This window comes from Pagrus pagrus (assembly GCF_965226575.1).
Source record: "Pagrus pagrus genome assembly, chromosome: 13".
Lineage (NCBI taxonomy): Eukaryota > Metazoa > Chordata > Actinopteri > Spariformes > Sparidae > Pagrus > Pagrus pagrus.
Window position 1 is genome coordinate 438,884 of NC_140197.1, and position 24,956 is coordinate 463,839.

At 41.9% G+C, this 24,956-nt stretch overlaps 1 protein-coding gene across 5 annotated transcripts in view; it reads right to left on the reverse strand.

Moving 5' to 3' along the window:
* Positions 1-202: 202 nt before the first annotated feature.
* LOC311267485 (uncharacterized protein) overlaps positions 203-24,956 on the reverse strand; it is a 33,368-nt gene continuing 8,614 nt past the window's right edge. The window contains exons 4-11 of one of the 5 annotated variants that reach the window (XM_084370573.1): positions 23,105-23,218; positions 21,624-21,818; positions 21,408-21,486; positions 21,213-21,278; positions 21,013-21,063; positions 13,925-13,995; positions 13,482-13,657; positions 203-862 (exon numbers count right to left, since the gene is read on the reverse strand). In XM_084370573.1, the coding sequence (XP_084226699.1) occupies positions 13,955-13,995; positions 21,013-21,063; positions 21,213-21,278; positions 21,408-21,486; positions 21,624-21,818; positions 23,105-23,218 (546 nt within the window). In that variant the 3' untranslated portion in view covers positions 203-862; positions 13,482-13,657; positions 13,925-13,954. Of the gene's footprint in view, positions 863-13,481; positions 13,658-13,924; positions 13,996-16,043; positions 16,318-16,911; positions 17,568-21,012; positions 21,064-21,212; positions 21,279-21,407; positions 21,487-21,623; positions 21,819-23,104; positions 23,219-24,956 lie in introns of those variants that run through there. The other 4 variants (XM_084370574.1, XM_084370571.1, XM_084370572.1 and 1 more) reach the window with 4 other exon arrangements.

Here is a 24,956-nt window from a genome sequence, read left to right on the forward strand (position 1 = left end):
TATATATAAAAAACCTGTGACTCTGTAAATTGTTAATAAGACAGAATACACTGGAGGGCATAAATAAAATATTTAATCAAGGGAACGATTGACATAAAACAACATTTATACAATTATAAAATTCATAAAACAGGAAAAGGAGGAATAAATAATATATTATAAATATATTACAATTTATATTCAACACATCCTGCCTGCCAGCCTGCCTGTCTGTCTCTCTGTCTGCCTGCAAGTCAGTCTGTCTGTCTGTCTTACTGCCAGCCTGCCTGTCAGACTACCGAAGGCAGAGGTGGCATCATGTCCATAAGCAGGCGTGAAGGTTTGGATTTCCTTTTTGTTACTTCACAAGAAATGAAACTGAAAAAGGTAATATGTACATGACATTTGAATATCAAACCAAAATGTATCTTTTTAGTTATTTAAACAAAATATTGTCAAATGTATATGTTCTTCCCCAAACACAAAAGGCTAAGTGTTGCTTCATAATGTTTATAGCTATGAGTTACACAGTACTGAAGTCCAACAGAGCTGCGATATTCCCAGAGTCGGCAGCCGAGCCTCACGCAACAGGTTTCTGTCATTTGTAATTGAAAAATGTGGAAATTGTAGTAGCAGCTCTTTCTTGGCAAAAGTGGTCATGGGGAACAAAAACAACTGTAAAAACACAATAAGCTGGTGCAAGAATACAATCACAATCAGTTGTGCTCTACGGCCTGCAGCACATGTGATGCCAGACCTGAGGAGACGGCCCTCAGCACATACGCTGCCTCTTCTGTCTGTCTTTGCCCCCTCCTGTGTATCCACATTTGGGGGGGTAGCCGGAGTCTCAAGTCCCTCACTTGCTCACATCTGCTTCATTTTCCTATAAAAGAAAAAAAAATTAAAACACTCCAAATGGTCTGAAACGTGCTCCTAACCACTTTCTGGAATAGAGACACGGCACCTGTCATGTCAGTGCATTGATGCTACAAATGGCATCTTTGCAGTCGACAAATCATTCTTTAAACCATGCTCACCAATACATGTACAGAAAAAAACCTGGGGTACAAGCCAAAGACAAATTTGTGAATTGAATGATTGCAATACAAATGTGGAATTCTGCCATACGAATGCATCCATATAAAATCATTGACCTTTTCCCCCCAGATCATTTTTTATTTTATATTTTATATTTTTTATTTTATCTTCTCTGTTCAATTTTGCTGTTTGGTTTAGTTTACCGATCTATGCGTCATCAATAACATGTAAAATAAAATCATCAACATTGATGTATATCTTAAACTGTCAGTCATTCATTCATCTTCAATATCACTTATCGTCACTAGGGTTATGGGGGAGCTGGAGTATGTCTCAGCAGACTTAGGGGGAGAGGCAGGGTACACCTTGGGCTAGTCACCATTCAATAACAGAGCAGAGAATATACAAACAGAGAAACATTCACACTCCCTTTCACACCTACAGGCCATTCAGCAATTATCCTAACCTGTATGTCTGTCTAAACATCCTCATAATCCATACAGCTATTCAATGCCAGGAGATACAAGATTACAAAATAACTTGTCATTTCTCATTCACAAAGTAATACTGTTACCAGAACAAGACTGGTACCCCGAGATATTTAATCAATAATGCATACTAAGAAAATAATAAATATAGTTATTATTATTAGTTCAATAATAATATTGATTTCCTGAAACTGTTTCAGCAGTCTACTGTATTTTGAGCCGAGGTTATGTTTTTACCAGACAACAGAAGGGGAAACAGGCCATGGGACGGGTGATTAAGGTCTTTTATGACGTTAGCGGCCCTGCGAGAATAGAGATAGCCTACTTTTTTGATCCCAAGCTGAGAAATTACAGTGCAGCAGCAGCAGCATTACACAGTGAGAACATAGAGAATACAAAATATAAAGAATAAACTATTCAATGTAATATATAAAAGTATATACAACAAATGGTCTATGTTGATAATAGCGCAAAGTAGAAATGTGTAATGTGTAAAGTGCGGAGTGACTGTAATGACCAGAGTTCTTATTGTAAAGTGTGATGGCATGTGGCAGGAAAGATCATAACCTGCAACCTGCGAGGACATCGTTGTCCTCGCTGGTCGCCCGCTCCGTTGACTCGCAGACGTACCTACTATGCTATCATATCTATTCTGGATTATGGTTGTCTAATGAAATCCACAAAACTCGAGGGGAGGGTAACGAAAACTAATTATCTGCTTCATATATCAACATCTTTACCAAACTGTTTAATATTGTGAACAGTTACATTTACTAGTGTAAACTAAGCCCCCCGGCATAGAATATGTGAAATGCATATTGATTTGTAAGCTTGTTTTGAATGTGAAACTAAGTTCTAAAAAAAGAAAAAAAAACAAGGGTTGTTTGTGTTTAACCCTTCATTCATTCCCTTCATTCGTTTGCAATAAAGTTTAAAAAAAGAAAAAAAAAGAGAGAAAAGAGTTATTTTTAACTCACCAGATGTGCACTGAGATAAAATCATCTGGGAGTTTCTGTCCTGCAGCCCTGGGTTCATTCCTCTTCAATGTGTTTGTTTTATCCTCACATTGATTGGATACACACACATGCACACACACACACACACACACACACACACACACACACACACACACACACACACACACACACACACACACACACACACACACACACACACACACACACACACAAAGCATGCTGCCTGCAGCACAAATGCTCCATAAGCTCAGGTCTGCTGCCCTTAAAAATGAATGAACTGAAGCACATATGGAGCTCGTATGACTTCAAGCGCACAGTTTTGAGTTTTATTTATTCATGGACTGCATGTGTTAATGTGTGTCCCACCCATTTAAACCCTTTAACCATCAGATCAATAACCATTGGATCAATACTGAAGCTTTCTCTGAGCAGAAACATGAATCAGGATCGTCTGTCAGGATGTGACGGCCTCTGAGGGGTGGTGACGTGACCTGAGAGGACATAGGCCACGTTCAGACTGCAGGTGAATCTGATTCAAATCAGATTTCTTCTCAAATCAGATTTTTAGGGCTGACTGTCCACACTGTTTTTAGCAAGTGTCCAAATCGGATTTGGCTCTGTTCAGACTGGGCCACATTTATTGTGTTATTCATCTGTAGGCTCCTTCACTATTTTCCTCATTCTCTTAGCTTATTACAATTCTCACCTTTCCTCCTCTTTGCCTGATCATCCTCTGCCTTTCTTGCTGCAACAAATGATAACTTGGGTTGATGCAGCCTCTTCTTACCACCACTACGTTGTTTAAAACGTCTGAATAAGTCGTTAAATAAGTTGTTGTTGTGGTTTGAGATTTGAACAAGAGCTCATTGCGACCCGGGGAAAAGGGGTCAAGAGAACTGGCGGTCGTATAATCACCGTGCCCTCTCTGGGGTGATTTAGACGCGGGAAGTTCTGAAATGGCAGGGAAGCCAGGTCATCGTGCCCTCTCCGGGATGACTAAAATAAGATAAACGGATCCAGAGACAGCGCCTAAGTAAGAGGGCTGTGGTAGAATAGTGAAACAGCTGTAGAGTAGAAAAAAGAAGAAAATAGCATAAGGCCTTTGTAAATATACAGTAGTAGCGGTTTAAATGGACGAGCCTCCTCTGAGGTTCTATATTGGTTCCCCAGCCCTCACTTCATTATTTCCGCCAGGTCCAAGCCAGGAGGGGATCGTGTGTCAAGTTGTGTGTGTATCCATCGGGAAGTGACAGAGTTTACACGTGCACAGAGTACCTCAGGACACCAATCTAACACTCCTACTACCTGCTAAACCTACACCGATCCAGACTACCGGACGCTGAACCACCGCAGCAGGCCCAGTTCATGGGCCTGTGTCGGTAAGTTGTGATTCTGCAAACCTATCTGCTGAGTGATCTGAGGCTTTTCTACATAGTGGGCTCCCGATGTGGAGCCCTGGCGTGTAAGTTTCGCTTTGCGCTACTATCGTTAGCTACCCACAACAAGGGCAACAGCTATAACAACAACAATAACAACAACAGCAGCAGCAATTCATTCTATTCCTCAAGACACCTTTACTGGCCACAGCTGTTTCTCTCCCCAGCATTCTTCACCGTACAGATATGGCTCCACTTACCTCTCCGTCCCTGCCTGGTTGTCTCAGCTGTGTCCGCCTGTCCGACAAGATCTCCGAGCTGGAGAGGAGGATATCCACACTGTACCAGATCCAGGCGGCAGAAAACCTCATGGATACCATCATCTTCGGCCCCGCACAACGTGTCTCCGAGATGCCCGAGTCCACCATCCACCCACTCGCCGTAGGTGAGGTCGGCGCCGCGTCACCCGACGAGCCCGGAGACATCGCTCGCCATTCGGCCGCTGACGCTCCCCTGCCACCGGCCATGACTCCCAATGACACCTGGGCCCGGCTTGGAGCAAAGCCTAAAGCCGCTGCCAGCTCCACACCTGTTCATCAGGAGCACTGGACCCGAGTAGGCGCCAGCAAAGGGAAATACAGTTCACCCACCAACGCACCTGCACCTCCACACTTTAATATCCAGTTGAACAATAAATACGACATTCTTAGTATCAAGGATTTCCCTCCCCTGGACGAAGGGTCACGGGTCTCCCCACCACTTGCTCTTGAGTGTAGCAACTTTCGCAGGCAATCTCGGCCCCGGTTCACTCCTGCTCCTCAGAGATCCATGGCTCCTCGCTGCGGACGTCCGTCCTTAACCTCCCGGCCACCACATCAGTTGACTTCGCCAACGGAGCATTCTCGTCAGAGCCCCCCGCGAAGATCAGTAGCACACTCCCAGGTGCAGCGCCCCCCCTCCCTGCTCGTGATTGGCACATCGCTAGTCAGGTATGTAGCGGTGCCTGGAGGGAGGACATTCTGTCACCCAGGTGCCTCTGTTAATGACATTAAATCAGCTGCTCTGCTCCTAAGCGACCAGTACAGGTCTGTCCCCACCTTAGTCCTTGAGGCAGGCATAAATGACATAAAAAATCAGCGGTCGGAGGAGCTCAAACAGGATTTCACCCGCCTCGTTGACGCTCTGCTGGACACTGGCAAGAAGCTCATCGTTTCCGGTCCGCTGCCCGCTCCGCGATTCGGCGATCTTAAATTCAGCCGCCTCCGTCAGCTCCACACTTGGCTGAAGGGCTATTGTATGCACAAAGGTATCCCCTTTGTGGATAACTTCGCAGCCTTTCTGAGAAGACCACAGTTCTTTAAAAGAGATGGCTTACATCCAAACCGTGAAGGCTCAGGCCTCCTAGCCTCCAACATTGAATTGACCCTCCACTCATGTTCTGCCTGACTCACCGTAACCCCATATAGCTCCCCCTACCTGTGCAGCAGCCTCACTACAACCAAGAGCATTCCTGTAAGAGTGACAAACAGACCATACAGATCATTCATTCTGCCTACCACTAATTCTAGAAATCTACTCAACCTGGTTCCAGTTAGATATTCCTCTCGCCTTATAACCTGCCCGTCAGCCATCACTCCTCTGGCCTCCAGTTCTGCTGAGTCATTAGTCCCACCCCAGCTCAGTGAACTCAGGTCAATACATGAATTTCGACTCTGTAATGGTCTTAAATTCCTGCACTTAAATACAAGGAGTTTGCTATCAAAACTTGACTTCATTAATGTGCTGACTACTGAATCAAACCTTGACATTTTAGTCATCACAGAGTCGTGGCTCTCCGGAAAAGTGTCAGACTCAGAAGTAGCCATTAAGGGTTTCAATCTGTTTAGGGCAGACAGGAAATCAAGAGGGGGCGGGGTCATAATCTACATCAAAGAGCATCTGGCAGTACGTGTAATTTCCTCTGCCTCTGTGCCCAATTGTAATGAATTTGTTATTCTGGATGTCAGTGTTGGGGGCAATAGCAATAGTCATAGTCATATCACAATCTGTGGGATTTATCGCCCACCCTCTGCCCCTACCTCAGCCTTAGAAGAACTAGGAAAACTACTCTCTCCCTACATTTCTTCTGAGCTAATTATTCTGGGTGATCTGAATTTAGACTGGTTGTCTCCCTGTTCATCTAAGCTTAAAGAGTTATGCCTTGAATTAAATCTGTCTCAGCTGATCTCCTACCCCACTAGGCCTAATAATAAGGACAACTCTAAATCCACACTGATTGACCTTATTCTGACCAACAGGCCACAGAAATATCCATACAGTGGCGTTCTCGCTCAGGATATCAGTGACCACTGTCCTATAGCCTGTGTCAGAGTGACCAAAGGTCAGATTCCCAGGGGACGCACCATCAGAAAGCGCAACTTTAAAAACTTCAATGAGCAGGCATTTATAAATGACTTGTCTCATGCAGACCTAGAAAGGACTAACTTAATTCCCGACTCTGAGCTGGCTTTTGAATATTTTTTGAGTGTTTTTAGCTCCCTCATAGATAAACATGCCCCGTACAAGAAATTCCGCATAAAAAATCGTTCCAATCCCTGGTTCTCTGCTGACCTTTCTGAAGCTATCCATGCCAGAGATCTTGCCTGGTCAAAGGCCAGACTCTCTAACAGCCCATCTGATTGGTTGCTTTTCAGAAAGCTGCGCAACAAATGCATCAGCTCAATCAGAAGGGCTAAATCCACTTTTTATTTATCCTCTCTTGCTACTAGCCAAGGTGATGCTGCCAAATTTTGGAAAACCATAAAATCTCTAAATTCCACACCCAACTCTTCGCTCCCCACACAAATAATTTGTGGTAACACCTGTATTTCGAACAAATCAGATATGTGTGATGCTTTTAATCACCATTTCATAGCCTCTAGTCACTTGTTTGATAACAACATTGTCCCAGCTGCTCCTGACCTAGCATTTATAACTGCATCCAATCCACCAGCAGTCTTTACAATGAGACCGATAAACCAAGCTGAGGTAATGAAAGCACTCCTTCACCTTGACCTCAAGAAATCCAAAGGTGAAGATGACCTGGACCCATATCTCCTGCACCTGAGTGCCCGCTTAATTGCTGCACCGCTCACACACATCTTTAATATGACATTTTCATCTGGTAAAATCCCTGCTGTGTGGAAGGCTGCACAGGTTGTACCATTATTCAAGGGTGGTATTGCTAAAGCCTTAGATAATTATCGACCAATCTCAAAGCTCTGCTGCTTAGCCAAAATTTTAGAATCCCTTGTAAACTCTCAACTGCGGTCCTTTTTGGATTCAAACAGCATCCTTCAACCAGAACAGTCAGGTTTCAGACCGGGTCACAGCACTACCACAGCTACAACACTAGTCATTAACAACATCATTAACGGGTTAGACTCTCACCAGCACTGTGCAGCTCTCTTCATTGACTTGTCAAAAGCCTTTGACACTGTAGACCATAACACCCTATTACACAAACTCTCATCCATCGGCCTTGATAGCCTCTCTCTCAACTGGTTCTCCAACTATCTCACTGGGAGAACGCAAGCAGTTACTGCAGATGGATTTAGATCCAATTCACTTTCATTACACAAGGGTGTTCCGCAAGGCTCCATTCTTGGTCCCCTTCTATTTTCTCTTTATGTTAATAATATTGTTACCCCCTCCCCAGCCTGCAATGTCCATTTTTACGCAGACGATGCTATTTTATATAGCATTGCTCCTACTCTCAACTCAGCTGTTGATAATCTACAATCTGCCTTCAACCATTTCCAGTCGTCTCTTGTAGCTCATAAACTTGTACTAAATTCTAGCAAAACTAAATGTATGTTGTTCACAAGGTCCCACGGAAACATCCCCCCCCTCAGTATTCACACATTAGATGGTCAACTTATTGAAACCGTCAACACCTACAAATACTTGGGCACCTGGCTGGACTTCAAGCTTTCCTTTCGTACCCATGTAGATCACCTCATCAACAAACTTAGGCCTAGAATTGGTTTCCTATATCGAAACAAGTCCTGCTTCTCATCACAGAGTAAGAAGATTCTTGTTCATGCCTCTGTAATGTCTGTTCTTGATTTCAATGATGTAATATATATGCATGCCTCAGCCACAACATTGAAACCCCTGGACGCTATCTTCCATAGTGCCCTACGCTTCATCACCAGGGACCCATATTCAACACACCACTGCATTTTATATAGCAAGGTGGGCTGGCCATCTCTCACCACTCGCAGAGAACAGCACTGTTTATTATTCATCTATAAAGCACTACTCGGAACGCTTCCCCCATATTTAACTTCACTTTTACATTCTCGCTCTACAGGTCTCCCTACCCGCTCCCAGTCCCAAATCCGTCTACACCTCCCTTATACAAACTCAGAATTAGGAAAAACTGCCTTCTCCTTCTATGGCCCACACCGATGGAACAAATTACAAAACTCACTGAAACTCGATAGACTCATCTCATTTGAGGCTTTCAAAAATCTACTTCTCACCACAGTACTGGGGGCTCAGACTCAGACGTGTACTTGCTTCATTTAATGTTTTTTACTACTCCTGTTTTTATTACTGTACTTTTGCTTTTTAACTTTTTTTACTTTGTACTTTTACTGTGTTGTATTGATGTTTTGTGATTTCTGTGTGCTACAGGGCATCCTTGAAAAAGAGAGCTCGCTCTCAATGGATCTACCCTGTCAAAATAAAGGTTAAATAAATAAAAAAATAAATAAAAAGTTCCCCTTCAGGCTGAAAGCCAGCCGAATGGCCTATATCTTCCAGCCAACTTCCCTCCAAATCCCCTTCAAATCCCAGCCGCTGGAGTGGCCCCCCTCTTTCTCATGTCAATGTTTTACTGTAACTCCTCCCATTCATTGAAATACAGGGTATGACCAGGAGATGGCGCTTCTCTCACAAAATTCTCATCGCCCACAGTCATTCTGATGTTATCTGAATTTCCACTGACCGCCAGAGGCGGCACTTAAAACACCTCTGGTGGTCAGTCAAAATTCATAAAACCGCAATTACATACATAATCATCATTTGATTTGAGCCATGAAATTATAACAGGCCTGTGCGATGGCCACTGTTTTATTCGGAAATGAATGCTAGTAATACCTCCTGTCAAATAGCCTATTTGATCACAATGTAATCGCTGTGAATCTCCATTTAAAGAGGAATAATTTCAGGTGATGAAAAGAATTTTGGAAGATGTTTGCAGCTGTGCAGGTATTCAGTGCATGCCTTATGACTTAGGCCAGGGAATTAGCATTATCAGTTAGGGATGTTGCTGATGCTCATGTGTTTATCTACTAAACAGGATTTTATGTGTATTAGGATGTGTGATGTGTGGTGTGCTGTACTACAAGTTGAAAGTAACTAGTAAGCAAGCTGAGTTAGCATTATAATTGCTCAACCTTTTGTTTGCACTGAGTGGGCATTTGGTCTCCCATTGTCACACAAATCAGAGAGCCAAATAGCTGGCTATGAGGGGGAGGTTATTGCAAGGCTGTGGGCCTGAACTTCTACTGAGCTAGGCTATCTCCTGTTACCATTTCATCAGCAGCCACAGTGTTGGGAAAATGACTCTGGAAAAGTGATTATAACCCTGTTAGACCCCCTGTTGCAAACAGTGTTCATTTCGTCAGACGAGACGAGACGAAAAATATTCGTCAACGATGTTTTTTTCATGACGAAAACAAGACGAAGACGAGACGAAATCATTGCCCTTAAACACTGACTGTGACGAAATTAACACGCATTTTTTGTTGACGAAAAAAGACGAGAGAAAATCTACTTAATCAAATAAAAACTTAATAAAATGTCTCTTTTTTTCGTCACAGACTTTTAAATTACAATCCAAAAAGTGCCTTCACTGGATGTGCGTCAGTTTTTTTCTCCTCGTGCGCTGCTGCCAGGTGTGTGTGTGTGTGTGTGTGTGTGTGTGTGTGTGTGTGTGTGTGCCTGAGTGAGGAGCACACACAACACCGGTGCTCTGTGCTAAGTGCGGCGAGTACAAACAGAGCTTGTACTCGAGAGGTCGATTTACCTGCTTAAAAAAATACAATTTGGTGGGATCTTTGGCAACCTATTACCTTACCTTACTTCAGACATCACGTCAGCAGTGCTTTTGGTTCACATCAGGCCCGTGCAGAGACCTTTGGAGGGGCAGGTGCTCAAGAAGAAAAAAAGGCATAAAAACTATATAGTTTAGCCGGTCGCTACTGGAGCTTAATTAAAAAAAAAAAAAAATTAAAAAGCGCTCGTCGCAGTGGAGCTGAGAACAGCGGAGTTTCCTCTGCTGCAGCGGAACAGCTGACATGTGGTCAAGACGTAGGTAGCCTACAGACCTGTCACTGTCTCACGGTGCATAAGACTTCAACCTCAGAGCTCTCTGTCTTCAGACTGTCCTGACCTGTCCCTGAACATCACACAGGGAAAACATAGAGCTGCCTGTGTTTTATTAATGTTTACATCAGGCTGAGTTCAACAAATCAGTTTATGCCATGTCTTTTCCCCAAGACTTTTATGGAGCTGAAGGCAGAATTACAAAAGGCAAGTTAAATAGACCAAATAATTATTTTAAAAAAAACTTTACATTTGATAAATTAAAAATTGAATACATGTCAGACCAAGAGGCACATCCCAAGCACTGAACATAACACTGAAACATAAATGGCAATGGAAAAAGGGTTAGCCTACCAGCTGACATGACTCCTTGTGTGACGGGTGAATGGCGCTGTCGGTCAGTGATCGAAGATAATTGCTTAAGGGCATGTGTAAAAATCTTGATTCACATTTTGCTAGGTAATTTTATTTGTATAGCCCGTTTTAACAAACAGTTTGTCTCAAAGGGCTTTACATGGCATCATAACATCCTCTGCCCTTAGACCCAGTTCAGATGTACTGAGAGGAGAGGAGAGGGCTCCATGTAACCAGATGTGTCCCCCAGCAGTCTAAGCCTATAGCAGCACAGTTATAAAATGGTTCAGAGCTACCTGAACCAGCCCTAACTAAAAGTTCTGTCATAGAGGAAGGTCTTAAGCCTAGACTTAAATGTAGTTAGAGTGTCTGCCTCTCTGACCCATGGAGAGAGCTGGGGCCCGTTTCAGAAAGCAGGTTTAGTGAAAACCCTGAGTTAGTTAAGCCTGAGATGAGGAAAGTTTCACAAAGCCAGTTCAGCGTAACTCTGAGTCAGTTGCCCGGGCAACATACTCCGTGAAACTAACCTGCTTGCTGGCAGGTTTGCTTCAACTAACCCTGAGTTTCCCCTTTGTTAAGTTGAAGCCTGCAGACTGAAGGCAGTGGCAGACATGGCGTGTCCATTTCTCGAGGAGCCAGTTTATATCGAAGCGCAAATACTCCGCAGAAATCTCCGTCGGGAGAGGATTATCAGACCCCGATTGGATGTTTTATCATTCCCTGATGAGTACCTGTTTGAGCGTTTCCGTTTCTCTGCACTGTCAATAATTTATCTGAACAATATTCTGTGTCTATGACACATCGTGGAAATGCTCTCAGTTCCGAGACAATTCTTTGTATTGCACTTCGTTTTTTTGCCAACAGCAGTTTTTTGTACAACATTGGTGATGCAGAGCATGTGTCCAAGGCAACCGTCTGTCGGCTGTCAGAAATGTGACAGTGGCACTGAAACGACTACTACACGCGTTTGTAGTGTTCCCAAGTCACAGACCCACCAGACTCTCAAGGAAGCGTTCCACAGAATTGCAGGTATCAGTGTAAGCAATAACTAATGTAATGTTATAAAGCTTTGAGACTCGAAGCACTAATCAGTCAATTTGATATATTGTAGGGTTTCCAGGTGTGATTGGCTGCATTGATGGCACTCATATTCCCATCATAGCTCCTTCAATAAATGAAGGCGATTATGTGAATAGGAGATCTGTCCCCAGCATTAATGTACAGGTAAGCCTAAATAGTAGCTTTTAACATTCCAAATGAAATATACTTCAATACAGCTACTGCAGCTAATTACTGTTCTCCACTGTGAAGATCATATGTGATGCAGCCTACATGATCAACAATGTGGAAGCAAAGTGGCCTGGGTCTGTGCATGACTCTCGAATGTTTCGTGAGTCTACACTGAGTGATAGATTTGCCCGTGGTGAGTTTATTTACAGTAAAGCTATATCTTATGATCAATATTTTGTTTCCTCCTATTGCAACTGAAACATTAAACTGTATCTTGTATTATCGTAGGAGAGTTCGATGGTTACCTACTCGGAGACAGAGGGTACCCTTGCCAGCCCCATGTGCTGACCCCTTACCCTGACCCTGAGCCCGGCCCACAGCAACGCTACAACGTAGCTCACTGCAGGACACGAGCCAGGGTGGAGATGACCATTGGGATGCTCAAGGCCCAATTCCAGTGCCTTCGTAGGCTCAGGGTCACCCCGGAAAGGGCGTGTGACATCATAGTGGCATGTGTAATCCTACACAACATTGCCATAATCAGAGGGGAGCAATGTCCTACTCTTTCCCCTGATGATCCAGACAATCCTAACCCCCCTGCTGATGCACGAGATGGAAGAGCTGTTAGAGACATGATATGCTTCAATCATTTCTGACTGACCCATCACCTCCCCAGTGTCAAAGAAAGACAGTATACCTCTTATGTTATGAGGTCTTCTTTATTTCCTGGAAGTACAAATGTTGTACAGTTAATCTTTTGTTGTTGAAACAATTAAAAATCATTCACCTGTGGGCACATCACCCAGCCTTAACTGATGATCGAGCAGTTGTATTTCCATTTGTGTCTTTGTTATCTGTAGCCTTATGTGCTCCATTTCCAGATTAGACTTCTCGATTTGTGACTTCAAGTACACCTTATACAGTTGTTTTACAGGGAGCTATAGGAACACAAACGACGTTGAATTTCAAAAAAAAAAGAAAAAGAAATGTACATTAGGTGGGGCACTTTTCTGGGTAATCATTAACTGACTAATCTTGTTCTACCAGTTACCGATGGTGTAATCTGTCTTGTGGAGCCTTCTGAGATAACAGACCTCCATGCTGTTGTAAGTACTCTTATTATTTCACAGAGTTATCATGATGGGTAGAACATAACACAATAATTCTGTTTTATTACAGGAGGATGATGAAGACACCCTATCTGCCGCCACAGAGAGGGAAGATGCAGAAAGGCCCGTTGAGGTTTACACCTTTTTAAAATAACTTTGGTTTCAGTTAATGATAGTGTTGTTCCACAATGCAACTTGCAGCTTCTTTCTCTCTAGCAGAGCAATGCTGGAAATGATAATGATAACGAGGAAGAGGGTCCATCAACCTCCACAGCACAGCTTACCTCAGTAAGATGTTGTTCAGCATTGACCCACAACTTACTATGACACTAAGTAGACAGTAGTGTGCAGGTCCATCACAATTGTTCAGACTCTGAGTCACCTTGAAATAGATTGATATCTGAGAGCAACAGCAGCCAATTACAGAGAACTGTAGCCAACTGCTACAAGAAAAATCTGTGTGCCAAGTTGTGTCTATGATGAATGGATGGCCATTACTGAGCTAACACTAGAAAAAGGATGAATGTACATATGCCATTCATTTTAATAACTTACCTCTTACGTAGGCCCTTGTGTCCTGGGGCGTGGCTGGCTCTGATGAGCTCCCCCCAGAGATGCCCTCAGCGATAGGTCGCCCACTGTTCTGACTGAGGGCATCTCTTCTGCCTCTGTGAGCGGTGGTGGTGGTGGACCACCACCCGTTTTGCGGGCCTCAGCCTTTTTTCTGTTGGCTATACAGGAGGTCAAATTTGAACATATCCAGAAAACACAAATTTGGAGACATGCATGTACAACAGGCATTTAGGTGTGGCTTTCATATAGACAATATTAAATAGTGGCAGTGATGGGATGGCTGAAGATTTGGCTTTTTCTTTGTTTAGGGGATTTCCCTAATTACTTAAATATCGCTATCACATGTTGAATGTAGCCACTGAATGCTGTTTAATGAGGGCAGACTAAACAACACCACAATCGCTTGTAATTAAATTAAACCTTACCTGTTTGGACTATGTTTTTATGTTTCATCTTCAGTTGCTGCCAGGTCCGTCTTGTGCCTGTTGGGTTGCACCTGTGCGCTCAAACACACATATAGAATATAAATGTTGAATGAGTGGAACACTCAAGACAAAACATTTCTTTTTTTTCTCCAATTAATACTCACGCATTGACTCGGTCAGCAATGTTCTGCCACGCAAGCTCTCGATCTTTCGCTGCTGCAGCAGTATTGCTTTTTCGTCTGAGAATATGCTCATTTTCTGCATATGCAGTCATTAATAATTCTAACTCCACTGGGGAGAAGTAGGACGATCTAGGCTTTTTGTCACCCGTTGCCATGGTGGATCATGTTATCTGCGTTCCATTGACGAGGGCTTTTTATATCCTCATGCACGAGCTACACTCAGGGTAACCTTGACTCAGAATTGATTGAACTAATTGTTAACACCTTTTCTGAAACTGAAAACTCTGAGTTTGACAGCTCAGAGTTGGTCAACCTAGAGTTCAGGTTTTGACTCAGAGTTTGTTAAACCTGCTTCCTGAAACAGGCCCCTGGTTCCACAGTAAAGGAGCCCGGTAACTGAAGGCTCTACCTCCCAGTCTGTTTTTAGAGATACTGGGAGTCACTAACAGACCTGCATTCTGGGAGCGAAGTGCTCTGGTAGGACAATAAGGAATAATGAGTTCTTTCAGATAGGATGGAGCTTTATCATTAAGAGCCTTATAAGTCAGCAAATAGGATTTTGAAGTCTATTCTAAATCCTACAGGGAGCCAGTGTACAGAAGCTAAAGTGGGAGAGATGTGCTCTCTCTTCCTAACTCCTGTCAAAACCCTCGCTGCAGCGTTCTGGACCAGCTGGAGAGTCTTTAGAGAGTTTTTCGGACATCCTGACAGGAGAGTTACAGCAGTCCAGCCTAGAAGTGATAAATGCATGCACCAGTTTCTCAGCATCACTCTGGGAAAGGATATTCCTAATCTTAGCTATACTGCGCAGGTGGAAGAAGGCGGTCCTAGTCACATGTTTTTTGTGGGAGCAGAAGGAAAGGTCCTGGTCAAAAATGACTCCAAGGTTCCTCGCAGTTGTACCTGAGGTCAGGGTGATGCCATCTAGAGTTGCGATCTGATCAGAGAAAGTGTCCCTGAGGTGTTTAGGTCCAAACACGATGACCTCTGTTTTATCTGAATTCAGTAGCAAGAAGTTAGAGGACATCCAGGATTTAATGTCTTTCAGGCAGTCTTGCAGATTGATGAGGCCGCTTCTGTATCTTTGTATGTTGAAACTTGATGAAAAGTTACTTTACGTCTATGCAGGAGTGCACTGACATAATACAGTTCTGTCCATACAATGCAGTCGATGTGCTGTCCCTCTCCTGCGATACCTCTTGACAAAGATGTTTCTCACACTGGTTTTAGTTTTTGGTCACATGGAAAAACAGAATTTATGGAAATAAAAGGATTGTCTTCCATTGCAAGGAGCCAACAGAATATGGAAATGTTGTGTTACTCCCACGCCGTCTCCCTCTCTTTTGCTGCTGCAGCGGTGTTACACTTCCTTCTAAAAACGTGCTCAAACTCACCATATGAGCGCATTAATATTTCCAATTCCAGTGGGGTGAAGAACGTAGCCCTCCTCTTCCCCGTTGCCATGCTGACTCGTCGAATCGGGGCTCCATTGATGCTGTCTTTTTATACTTGTAAAGTTTACTTTAGCGTCTGCGTTTGAGTTGAGTTTCAGGTGATGCTAAAGTTGGGATTTTTTTACATTTTTACGTCACCCCTAGCAAATTGTTCATAGATAAGACAGTTCACAAAAGACATCAAAAGTTCGGAGCTAGTGATTTATGTAGTTATGTATTTATTTGATTTATTTTAAAAAAATTTTCACAGGTTCAAACCACAGTTTCATTGTGATTGAGCACATTTTCATTACGAAACTAGTTTGTCCGACATCTCATTATCACAGTTATTGTCATTTGAGCAAAACTAAAGTTGTAACTATACACTCCTGAGCTTCATGCATTTTCTGTAATGAGTGTTACAGAATGTGTGTTATTAAGTGTTCTTGCAGCTACATTTGGTTCACAGTTTTATCATTATAGCAGTGATCACCAGCAGGTAATAATTAGTTTGTCAGTGTTAAATCGATGCATCTTCTCTGGAACATGTAAAGACACCTCAATTAAGACACTGCATCAATTGTGGTCCATGTTAAGGTCCATACCATTGTCTGTTAAAACAAGTTCATCATCAAGTCACTTAATTTTAACATTATTAAAAAACGCTGTTCTCCACTCTGTTCTGAGGTCTCTCTTCTTTCATGTATGTCCTGAGGTAGTTCTGACTTTCTCCTCCCACAGATTAACCCTCTCTTGGCAGGTTTTACTATCAGTGCTTCTATGTGATATACAAACAGAATACATAATACATAAGCAGCCATACACACCATAACCACACATCACTTACTAATAATAATTTAAAAAATTCTAGTGTTTATTGTTTTAATTGTCATGACAATACAATATTTATTTGTACTACTGTGCAGGACATACCAAACTGTGCATTGTAGGTGTCATTTTATGCCTCATCAAATGTAATGGTAAATTCCAATCCTATGCACAAGTCAGTGTCAACCATGGAGTGTAAAAAGAGATGACATCACTGAGAGCCTAATTACATCTGGCAGGGGGACTGCCAATGTAAATCAGCCCCGGCTGCAATTGGGTACAGCTACATCCCTTCCTCTTCAGAAGGGAATGTTGAATACTGTACACTGTCCTACAGAAAATAAAATAAATTGAAATTGAGACTTCTCCTGACTATAATAGAATTATCTCATGGGTCTTTTGTGGTGGCAAAAGGTTTTCTATCTATTCAGTAAAGAATTAAAAATTAAGTCTTCACACGCTGTCTTTCTTGAGTTTTAATAAATCATTCATGAATGGAGTCACACAGCCAGTCATTGAGTGAGTGAGTAAAATGTTCTTCAATCTGCTATCCTTATAGTTGGCAAAACTCGTGTCACTAGTCAAAATACATGGCATCCAAGATGGTTCTGCCAAACCTCCCTACCAAGACATAACAGTCCCTGGGAGTTCCCAGGACACTTTGTTGTGGGAGCTCCCTGGCTCAAAACCGAGCAACACATATCACAAGGTGAGGAGAAGTTCTGTTTCAAACATGATTATACAACACATGCAAAACATAGTATGGGTTGAATACCAGAATTTGTATGGTATGAAATGACGGCAAATACTGTAGATTTTGATATCATTACATCCCTAGGGCAGAGTATAAACTCACATTTCACTTAGTCTAACAGTCAATGCCCGTCTGCTGGTGACAGCTAACAGCAGCATGGATCTCACACTCCTCTTCCTGTCTGCTCGCTGCAGGTGTAACTGCAACTCTTGTTGTAAAACATGTTACGAGAGATGAGTGTGTTGTGGAGGTTTATTGTAAGGACTGTATGGTAAACTGGATTGAATCACTCATGGCCGCTGGGTGGCATCGGTTAGAATACGCAAGTCCAGATGTTCCTTTTAGTTTCTTTATTGCTGATTAAGAATGGTAGATGGTGTGAGTGTGACAGATGAGTATGTGTGTGTGGGTGAAATGTGTGAAAGGTATATGAAAGGTGTGTGGTTCTGTAACAGAGAATAAAAAACAGTTATCAGAACAGCAGGTACACGGTTAACTATACAGTACCAGGAATGGTAAACAACCAATACAAATAGGAATGAATCATTCAGCTTAATTCACAACAGCTAATATAGCCTACTACAATAATACAAGCACATGTGGGAGACTTCTTACTATTAGCAACTAATAAGCATTAACGGGCTAACTGATTAGCAGCACCATCAATATAAATTTTCCACCTGCTGCATCAACCCACTCTGTGGAGGCTCTTTTTCGACAGCAGGGGGCGCAGTTCTGATGCTTAATACCTTATTATCTTGTCTAAGGCACAGAATGAGTTTTATGAACCCAGTTAAAAGGTTGAGTCCGGAGTTTTTTGCCCAAAATAAACACTAGACTTATAAAAATGAAATCCGTCTTAATCATCACCTATGGGCTTCTAGTCCTGTGTGGTGGTGACTGTGTCTGTAGCCCTCCCGTTAGCCGCACTAGCTGGCTAACGGGCGCTGGAGCCGTGGGCTGATACCCGGGCGTCACTAGTTGCGTTTCCATCCACCTTTTCTTATTCGCATTTTCAAAAATCGCGAATAAATACTTGGATGGAAACGCCAGAAATTTGAAAAAAAGGCAGTAAATTCGAAAAAAAAACGTTTTTACGCTTGGATGTCTCTACCCTCGACACATGGTCTACCACCCTGTCTATTCTTTCAGTTTATCTACTACAATATAAGACCCATATGTATTATTCACATACTTTATTTTATTATTTTTACTTTTTCCATTTCAGAACGCCACCAGCGCAGAAAGGTCCAAAAAAAGTCCAAAATGGAGAGAGCGACTTTGAAATGGACTCAGATGACACTGATGCAAGTGACTCAGAGAATGAAGATGCAGGTGAAATGGACAAAGAAAACCACCAACCCATTGACTGCCCAGCCAATGATGATGCACACCGTACCCCGTGACAGGTTTTGCTGGCTGAAAAAGGAGTTTATCAGTCCCAATACTGATTTTGTAGATTTTGTTATACATTTTTTTCCCAATATTTTTATGAATAAATGCTTATTCATAAAACTATGATTGTTGTGTGATTATTAATTAATTTATGATATGGGGCTAAGTAAGCAATCAACCCTGCAAATGAATACTTAAATGTTCTCTATATCTGTTCAGACAAAGTGAGTACAAACACAGAAATTCTGCTCCCAACTATGCCCAACGTTGCAAATTCACAACATTTCCCTAAAAACTTACTAAAATGTGAAAAATTTGAAACTCTTTAATTTCTACATCAGAGGCCTCCTAAAACAATATCTGAGAGGTCAAAAAATGTTTTGCTCATTTTTTTCTATATCTGGGTCTTACAGGGTTAACTTTCCTCTTTTGCTCTGTTTTCTAAATTTGGATCGCCCAGTCCTCTCTGAATTTAAACCTTAGAATAGAATTTAAAAAAATCTTGACTCAAGTTTTATTTGTGCGCTTTTAATCCCATGATTAACACTGAATGAAATGTGCCAAGTTGTCATAGTGTGACCTGATTCACTTTTGCAATCTGAATAGCGCCATGATTAAGTTAGCAAAAATACGTAATATACGTCAAATGAAAGTACTTGGTTAGGGTTAGTCTCCAAAACTACTTGGTTAGGTTTAGGAAATGATCATACTTTTGGATAAAATACCCACATTTGCTCACATAACAAAAGTTGCGTAAGGAACATATGTTAGGTTCCCTAACTAACATTGTATAAATTTAAAACAAATCACTCTTAACTGTTGGTCACCCAACCTTCCGAGGGAAAGAAAAATGTTCAATTTTAACAACAACAACACTGACAAAAGCAGCTGTATTGATAACTGAGCAACTTTTGTGTAGACCTTCACCTGTCAACTCAGATTTGTCTCATTCATATTCTTGCTGGGACAGTGGCTTTTTAATATTGTTAGTTAATTAACTAATTAATTAATTAATTAATTAATTAATGTCCCTTCTCATGTCAGCCACATCCTTCCCAAGAGAAGAAACACCGCCATCGATAAGTTAGTCTGACACTGGCTATAAATCGGTCTTGACAATGGCAGCTGGAGGAATTGTTCCAGTTACTTGCACACGCACACACATGCACGCACGCACGCACACATACCCGTTTTTACTACACCATGGGGTCCAATGACTGGGAGCAGCCAGGTGGGATCCACCCTTTCTAAAGGGTCTGACTTGAAACATCAAAAACTCCCTCAAAAATTTTAAACCTGAATTTTGCCCCCACTGGGGACCAGTCATGTTGTGTGTATTGGCAAACAATCATCTCCACTGTTAGGCGCGGCACAATTCATGACAAGCATTTAAATAACTAATGTTGGATTGAAACCTTAACATTAGATTAAATAAACACTGGATCTAATGATCCAGACTGTCAGATGACAGATTCTTCTTCAAATATAGACCAGATTCCACATTTAAGATTCTTTCAGTAGCCAAAAGTTGAGCAAGATGATTTCACTTACATATATTTGTTGCTCTTTTACTTAGTATGATTGAACCTGTTGCAAATAAAATAATTGAATACTGGTTTGTCAAATGATCTCCAACAGGTATGAAAAACAGCAGACCTGCCTTACAAAAGAGGAGACAAAACATTATGACTTTCTACTGAATCTGATGATCAGATACAATGTTTGCTTCCAAAATGCATCTGGTGGGAAAATTGCGATCGATTTCGATTTAAAATCGAAATCGTGACACCCTTACCGGATAATGAAATCCTCCTTTTCTCAGTCATGGATCACGGTGATCCTGCTGACTTTATCTGAGTGTTTCAAAACACTGGCAGGGTGGATCACCGTGATCCCGACCTGGCCGGATACGGATTTCCAAATCTCAAGTCTCCGCCTCCGGGATCTGAAACATGGCGGACTACTTCACGAAAGGAGTAGCTGAGAGCGCGACTTTCACGTCAAAAGTGTAAGTTTACCGTCGTCTAATGTGCAGCGGTTTTAAGACCATACGAGCGCCAACCAACATATCATGCAAGCCAACTATTTGAATTGTCACCTTATTAAAACCAGGCCGTAGCGATCTCTAATTGAGCCACGGCCGTGCTAACGGGAGCTAACCCGGCTCCATTGACTTGTGTGTTAAGCAGCTAGCGGGCTATCATTAGCGTGACGTCATTGGCAACACAGCAGACTGATAAATAGGCTACATGTGTACAGACCTGCTGCAGTAGAGTTCAGCCAGCTGAGGTAGAGCCCAGGTGACTGGCTCCACCCACAGATTTCTGGTTGAGGGCCTAATTTCAGTACAGTATTGTATTTATTCAATTCAAAAGCAGTTGGTGTACATTTGGTAAAATATTAGAACTACCTAGCACATTATTATTTTAATCCCATCGTTTTTGTACAAGCAGGTAACTAGCGAATAGCAAGGAGTGCATTTAGTGTGTGAATTACCTGTTTCAGGGTCATCAATGTCAGACTTTCTTCTCTTAGGTGTTGAGGATCCTGTAAAATAATGAAGAAAGAGCATTAATCAGTAAATGTATTTAAATTAAAGCTTTTCTAAAGTTAAGACAGGTAACTAACAAATAGCAAGGAGTGCATTTAGTGTGTAAAAATGATTGTTTCTGGGCCATCACTGGTCTGTGGGATACCTATGGGTGCAATGTCATCAACAGAATCATCAGGGGTTGACTGTCTTCTTTTAGATCTTGAGGATCCTTTGACCAAAAAAAAGACAATTAATAAGTTAATAAATTGGCATATGGTTGATCTCAATGCTCACTCAGCCTCCACGATAAGCAATGCCTATTGTGTTGGAAGTTAAAACAGTTAAACATGTAACCCACCTGATGACGAAGAGCAGAACGATGAGTCTGCCTCTGTGAGTCTGTGAGAGGTCACTGTCCACAGCTTCCAGCAATTCCTCTGAAAAGCAGGGATAACAAATCCAAATATGAATATGACATGAAGAAAGACATTTACTCTGAAATATATGTGGATGCATATATATATGTATATATATATATATATATATATATATAACCCTAACCCTTTTCACTTACTGCTCCCTTATTGTCTTTAGATGAAGAAGTACCAATGGAACATGGGCTTGGGAGATCGTAAGAGTCCTCTGAACTGCTTCCACATGTTGAGTCTTTTGGCGGAGTATATGCATCATCACTGATTTCAATGCTGCTCATAGAGGATTCTGATCCATCAGACACCTTGGAGATCGATTCCAGGTATTCTTTGGTAAGCTGGAAATGGAGGGCCGGATTGTGTGTATTAAAACGTGTGCAAACTCCTTGCACACGCAAAAAAATGTACAAACTGATTTAATAACAGTGCGCAAAAAGGGTTGCGTCTGTCAAAGGTGCAAAATAGCGCGTCTGCATTCAGTTAGTACGTCTGCAGCAATGAATATGCAACATGGGGCGTTTACACGCAATTGTGCGTGTTGTAGGTGGAGAAAATGTAAATATATTAATTTAGCACACGCAAAGTGATTTATCAAACCGGAAAGCATTTTGCCAATAGAAACTTCGTCTATATTTAACACATCTCAAAGGGAGGTGCAAACGGTTTGTATGCGTAATTGCGCACACATAGCTGCTGTTATTGTTGCGAGAAAGACCTTTTATTATACACCATTTTTTCTTTTGTTCATCTTCTGATGTCTTGGTATCTCCTTTTCACTTCATCCACTGTTCGCCTGTTTTTTCCAACAGCATTAACTTTTTCACCGATTTTCTCCCATAGGCGTTCCTTTGCATGACCGTCAGATTCCTTTGCTGCAGCTCATTGAAATGTTTATTCGCTTCCTCTACCAACGCTTCTAACTCCAAAGGGTCGAATTTCACTTTGCGCTTTCGCTCTCTCAAACTCGCCGTGCTGAAAACCATGAAACACGCTAAACCCTCATTTAAATAGGCGTGTCTCCAACACGTTTGCACCTGTTATCATTAATGCAATCACTCTTAGTAAATCGCCCGCAAACCGCGGTTCAACCCCACATGCAAATTTCTAGATTGCGCACGCAGATTAGTACAAGCAAATTGGGATCTTAGTAGATCTGGCCCTTAGCCTCTTAATTTTGCTCTGAAAGTGCACCAGATTGATGCATTTAACTTAAAAATATAGAAACATTTTAGTCTGGAGCAGGCCCCCAGAGGGTCTGAGGTCCCCCCACAGTCTCACAAAATCCTGTGAGAAACGCTGTTCAGACAAACCCAACTAAATCGCAGCACTTGGAATGAATGTTAAAGGATTTGGCCGGCAATTTTCTATTTTTTTCTTCTTGTCAACAAATCTCAATATGTTTTTGGACACCAACACAGGTCTACGGCACAATAGGAGGAATAAGACATATCAACCTTTGGATACACACACACACAATACTTGTTAGTAGATCAGTTCATTGTTGGTTTGGATCCAAACATGAAGATTTGTTGAGAAGAAGAAAAATATAGAAAATCACCAGAATTATCTTTTATGTTTATTTTCTCTTGTAAAAGTTAAACTAGTTTTCATCATGCAAACTTACCCATATGCTGTCTGTTCTTCTCAGGGGTGGAACATCTGGGTCTTCAGCAACACTGGAGTGTGAACTTTCAGGGGTGCATATCTCTGTGTTGCTCTCAGAATCTTGGCTCATTTCCTATGGGGAAAACAAACAAACAGTATAAAGCACTGGCAGAAGTAGTTACTGTAATATATTGAAAAATAATATGAAACATGATTTATAACTTCCAGAGCATTTGTGGAAAGAGATGTACTGCTGTGGACAGGGCCTACAGCAAAACGTATTTTAGCCACCTAAATAAAGGCCCACCTAAAAAATGATATCAGTTTAAGTGTACGCTATATTAAGAACATTTTCACCGTTTTACTTTTCCCGTCAGACAGTCCTTTCCTTTGGCACTACATTTCTCAACTGCTGACTTTACGTATTACTACACGCACCTATGCCACGCACTGTATACGCCCCAGATCAGCTGCGCTTAGTAATACATAAGTGTGTGTTGGAACAATGACAGTGTAGAAGCCAAAATGTGCATCTATTTTGAATTGTTTTCTTTTGTTTAGGCAGTGCACATTATTATTATTTATCTTATTATTCCTGGTAAGAGGAAGTGGGTGTGGTCCCACATTATTTTCACCTGCGTGGTTTGTCGGCGTCGCATTAGACAAAGAAGGTTGAGCGAGGCCCTATATTTTTTCTTTGACCGCAATTTCCATTTAATTTTGACCATAATTTCTGTTAATAAAGTCAACAAACACAGCTCGAACTGGATTATGGTTTTTCATTCAGCGAGTCATAGTAAGGAGCCTGCTTGCCTCTCAGCGGACTATTTTATGAATTAAATAAGCCGCTACATCTTAGTCAAAGAAAAAATAGTAACTTCTCGGCACGGACAGAATTTGGATCGCATCGGCAAGCGCAGCGGAGTTTTTTTGGAATGAATGAACACTGGATTATATTGACTTTTCGCTCTCCGGAAGGAAGGATTGAGGAGACGCACTGACTGATGCCGAGGCGAAGACTTTCAGCAGCAGCGCATCACGGCCATGGGAAGCGGTAGGCTGTTTTAATTCCCTCTGTGTATATTGAAAGTTTGAACACAGTCGGAGGAGCTGTCGCTTGTCCATTGGGGACTGTTGGTTGGCCTGCGCTGCGCGTCTTTGGAAAGTTTGGAGCTGGTTTGACTGCTTGATACGCGTTGACTGCCGTGCTCTGTTGAAATGGAAAATGCAATGGAAAATCGTGCTGACGACCGTTAAGCTGTTGTGAATGCGGTTTATCAGTGAAGTGTTTTGCTGTGTTTGTGGATGAAATTCGCATATTGGAAAATGCAAAATGAGTGACACTAAAGGAGTGGACGAAGTGGATGAGAGGAGACCAGTCAAGCTTACAGCTAAGGCTTTGGCTTGCAAAATTGAAAGTCTTCAGAAGGAACGACAAACAAATGTGAAAAAAATTAAAGAGATTATAAAGGAAATTAAAGAGCTCATGAAAAATGATGAAAATGCAAAGGACGTGCAATTCACATTGGAGAAATTGACTCACCTGTACAAAAATGCAAAGGACGCACATGAGTCAGTTATTGTATTGCTTCCTCGAAAGGAACAGGAAACCCAGAGTGACTGGTTTAAACATGTAACAAAATACAAGACAGATATTATGGAAGATGCGAAACAATGGCTGTTTGAAACTGGAAGGCCGTTTCCTCAAACAGGTCCCGTGACTACAGAACTAACAATGGCTGCAGATACAGATATTTCTCCCACTTCACCTGAGGCACCTGTTGAATTAAAAGAAACAATTGCCCACATTGACCAATATGACATTCCCTTACGTCAACCGAACATTAAGGAAACATCTGATGTACAAGATG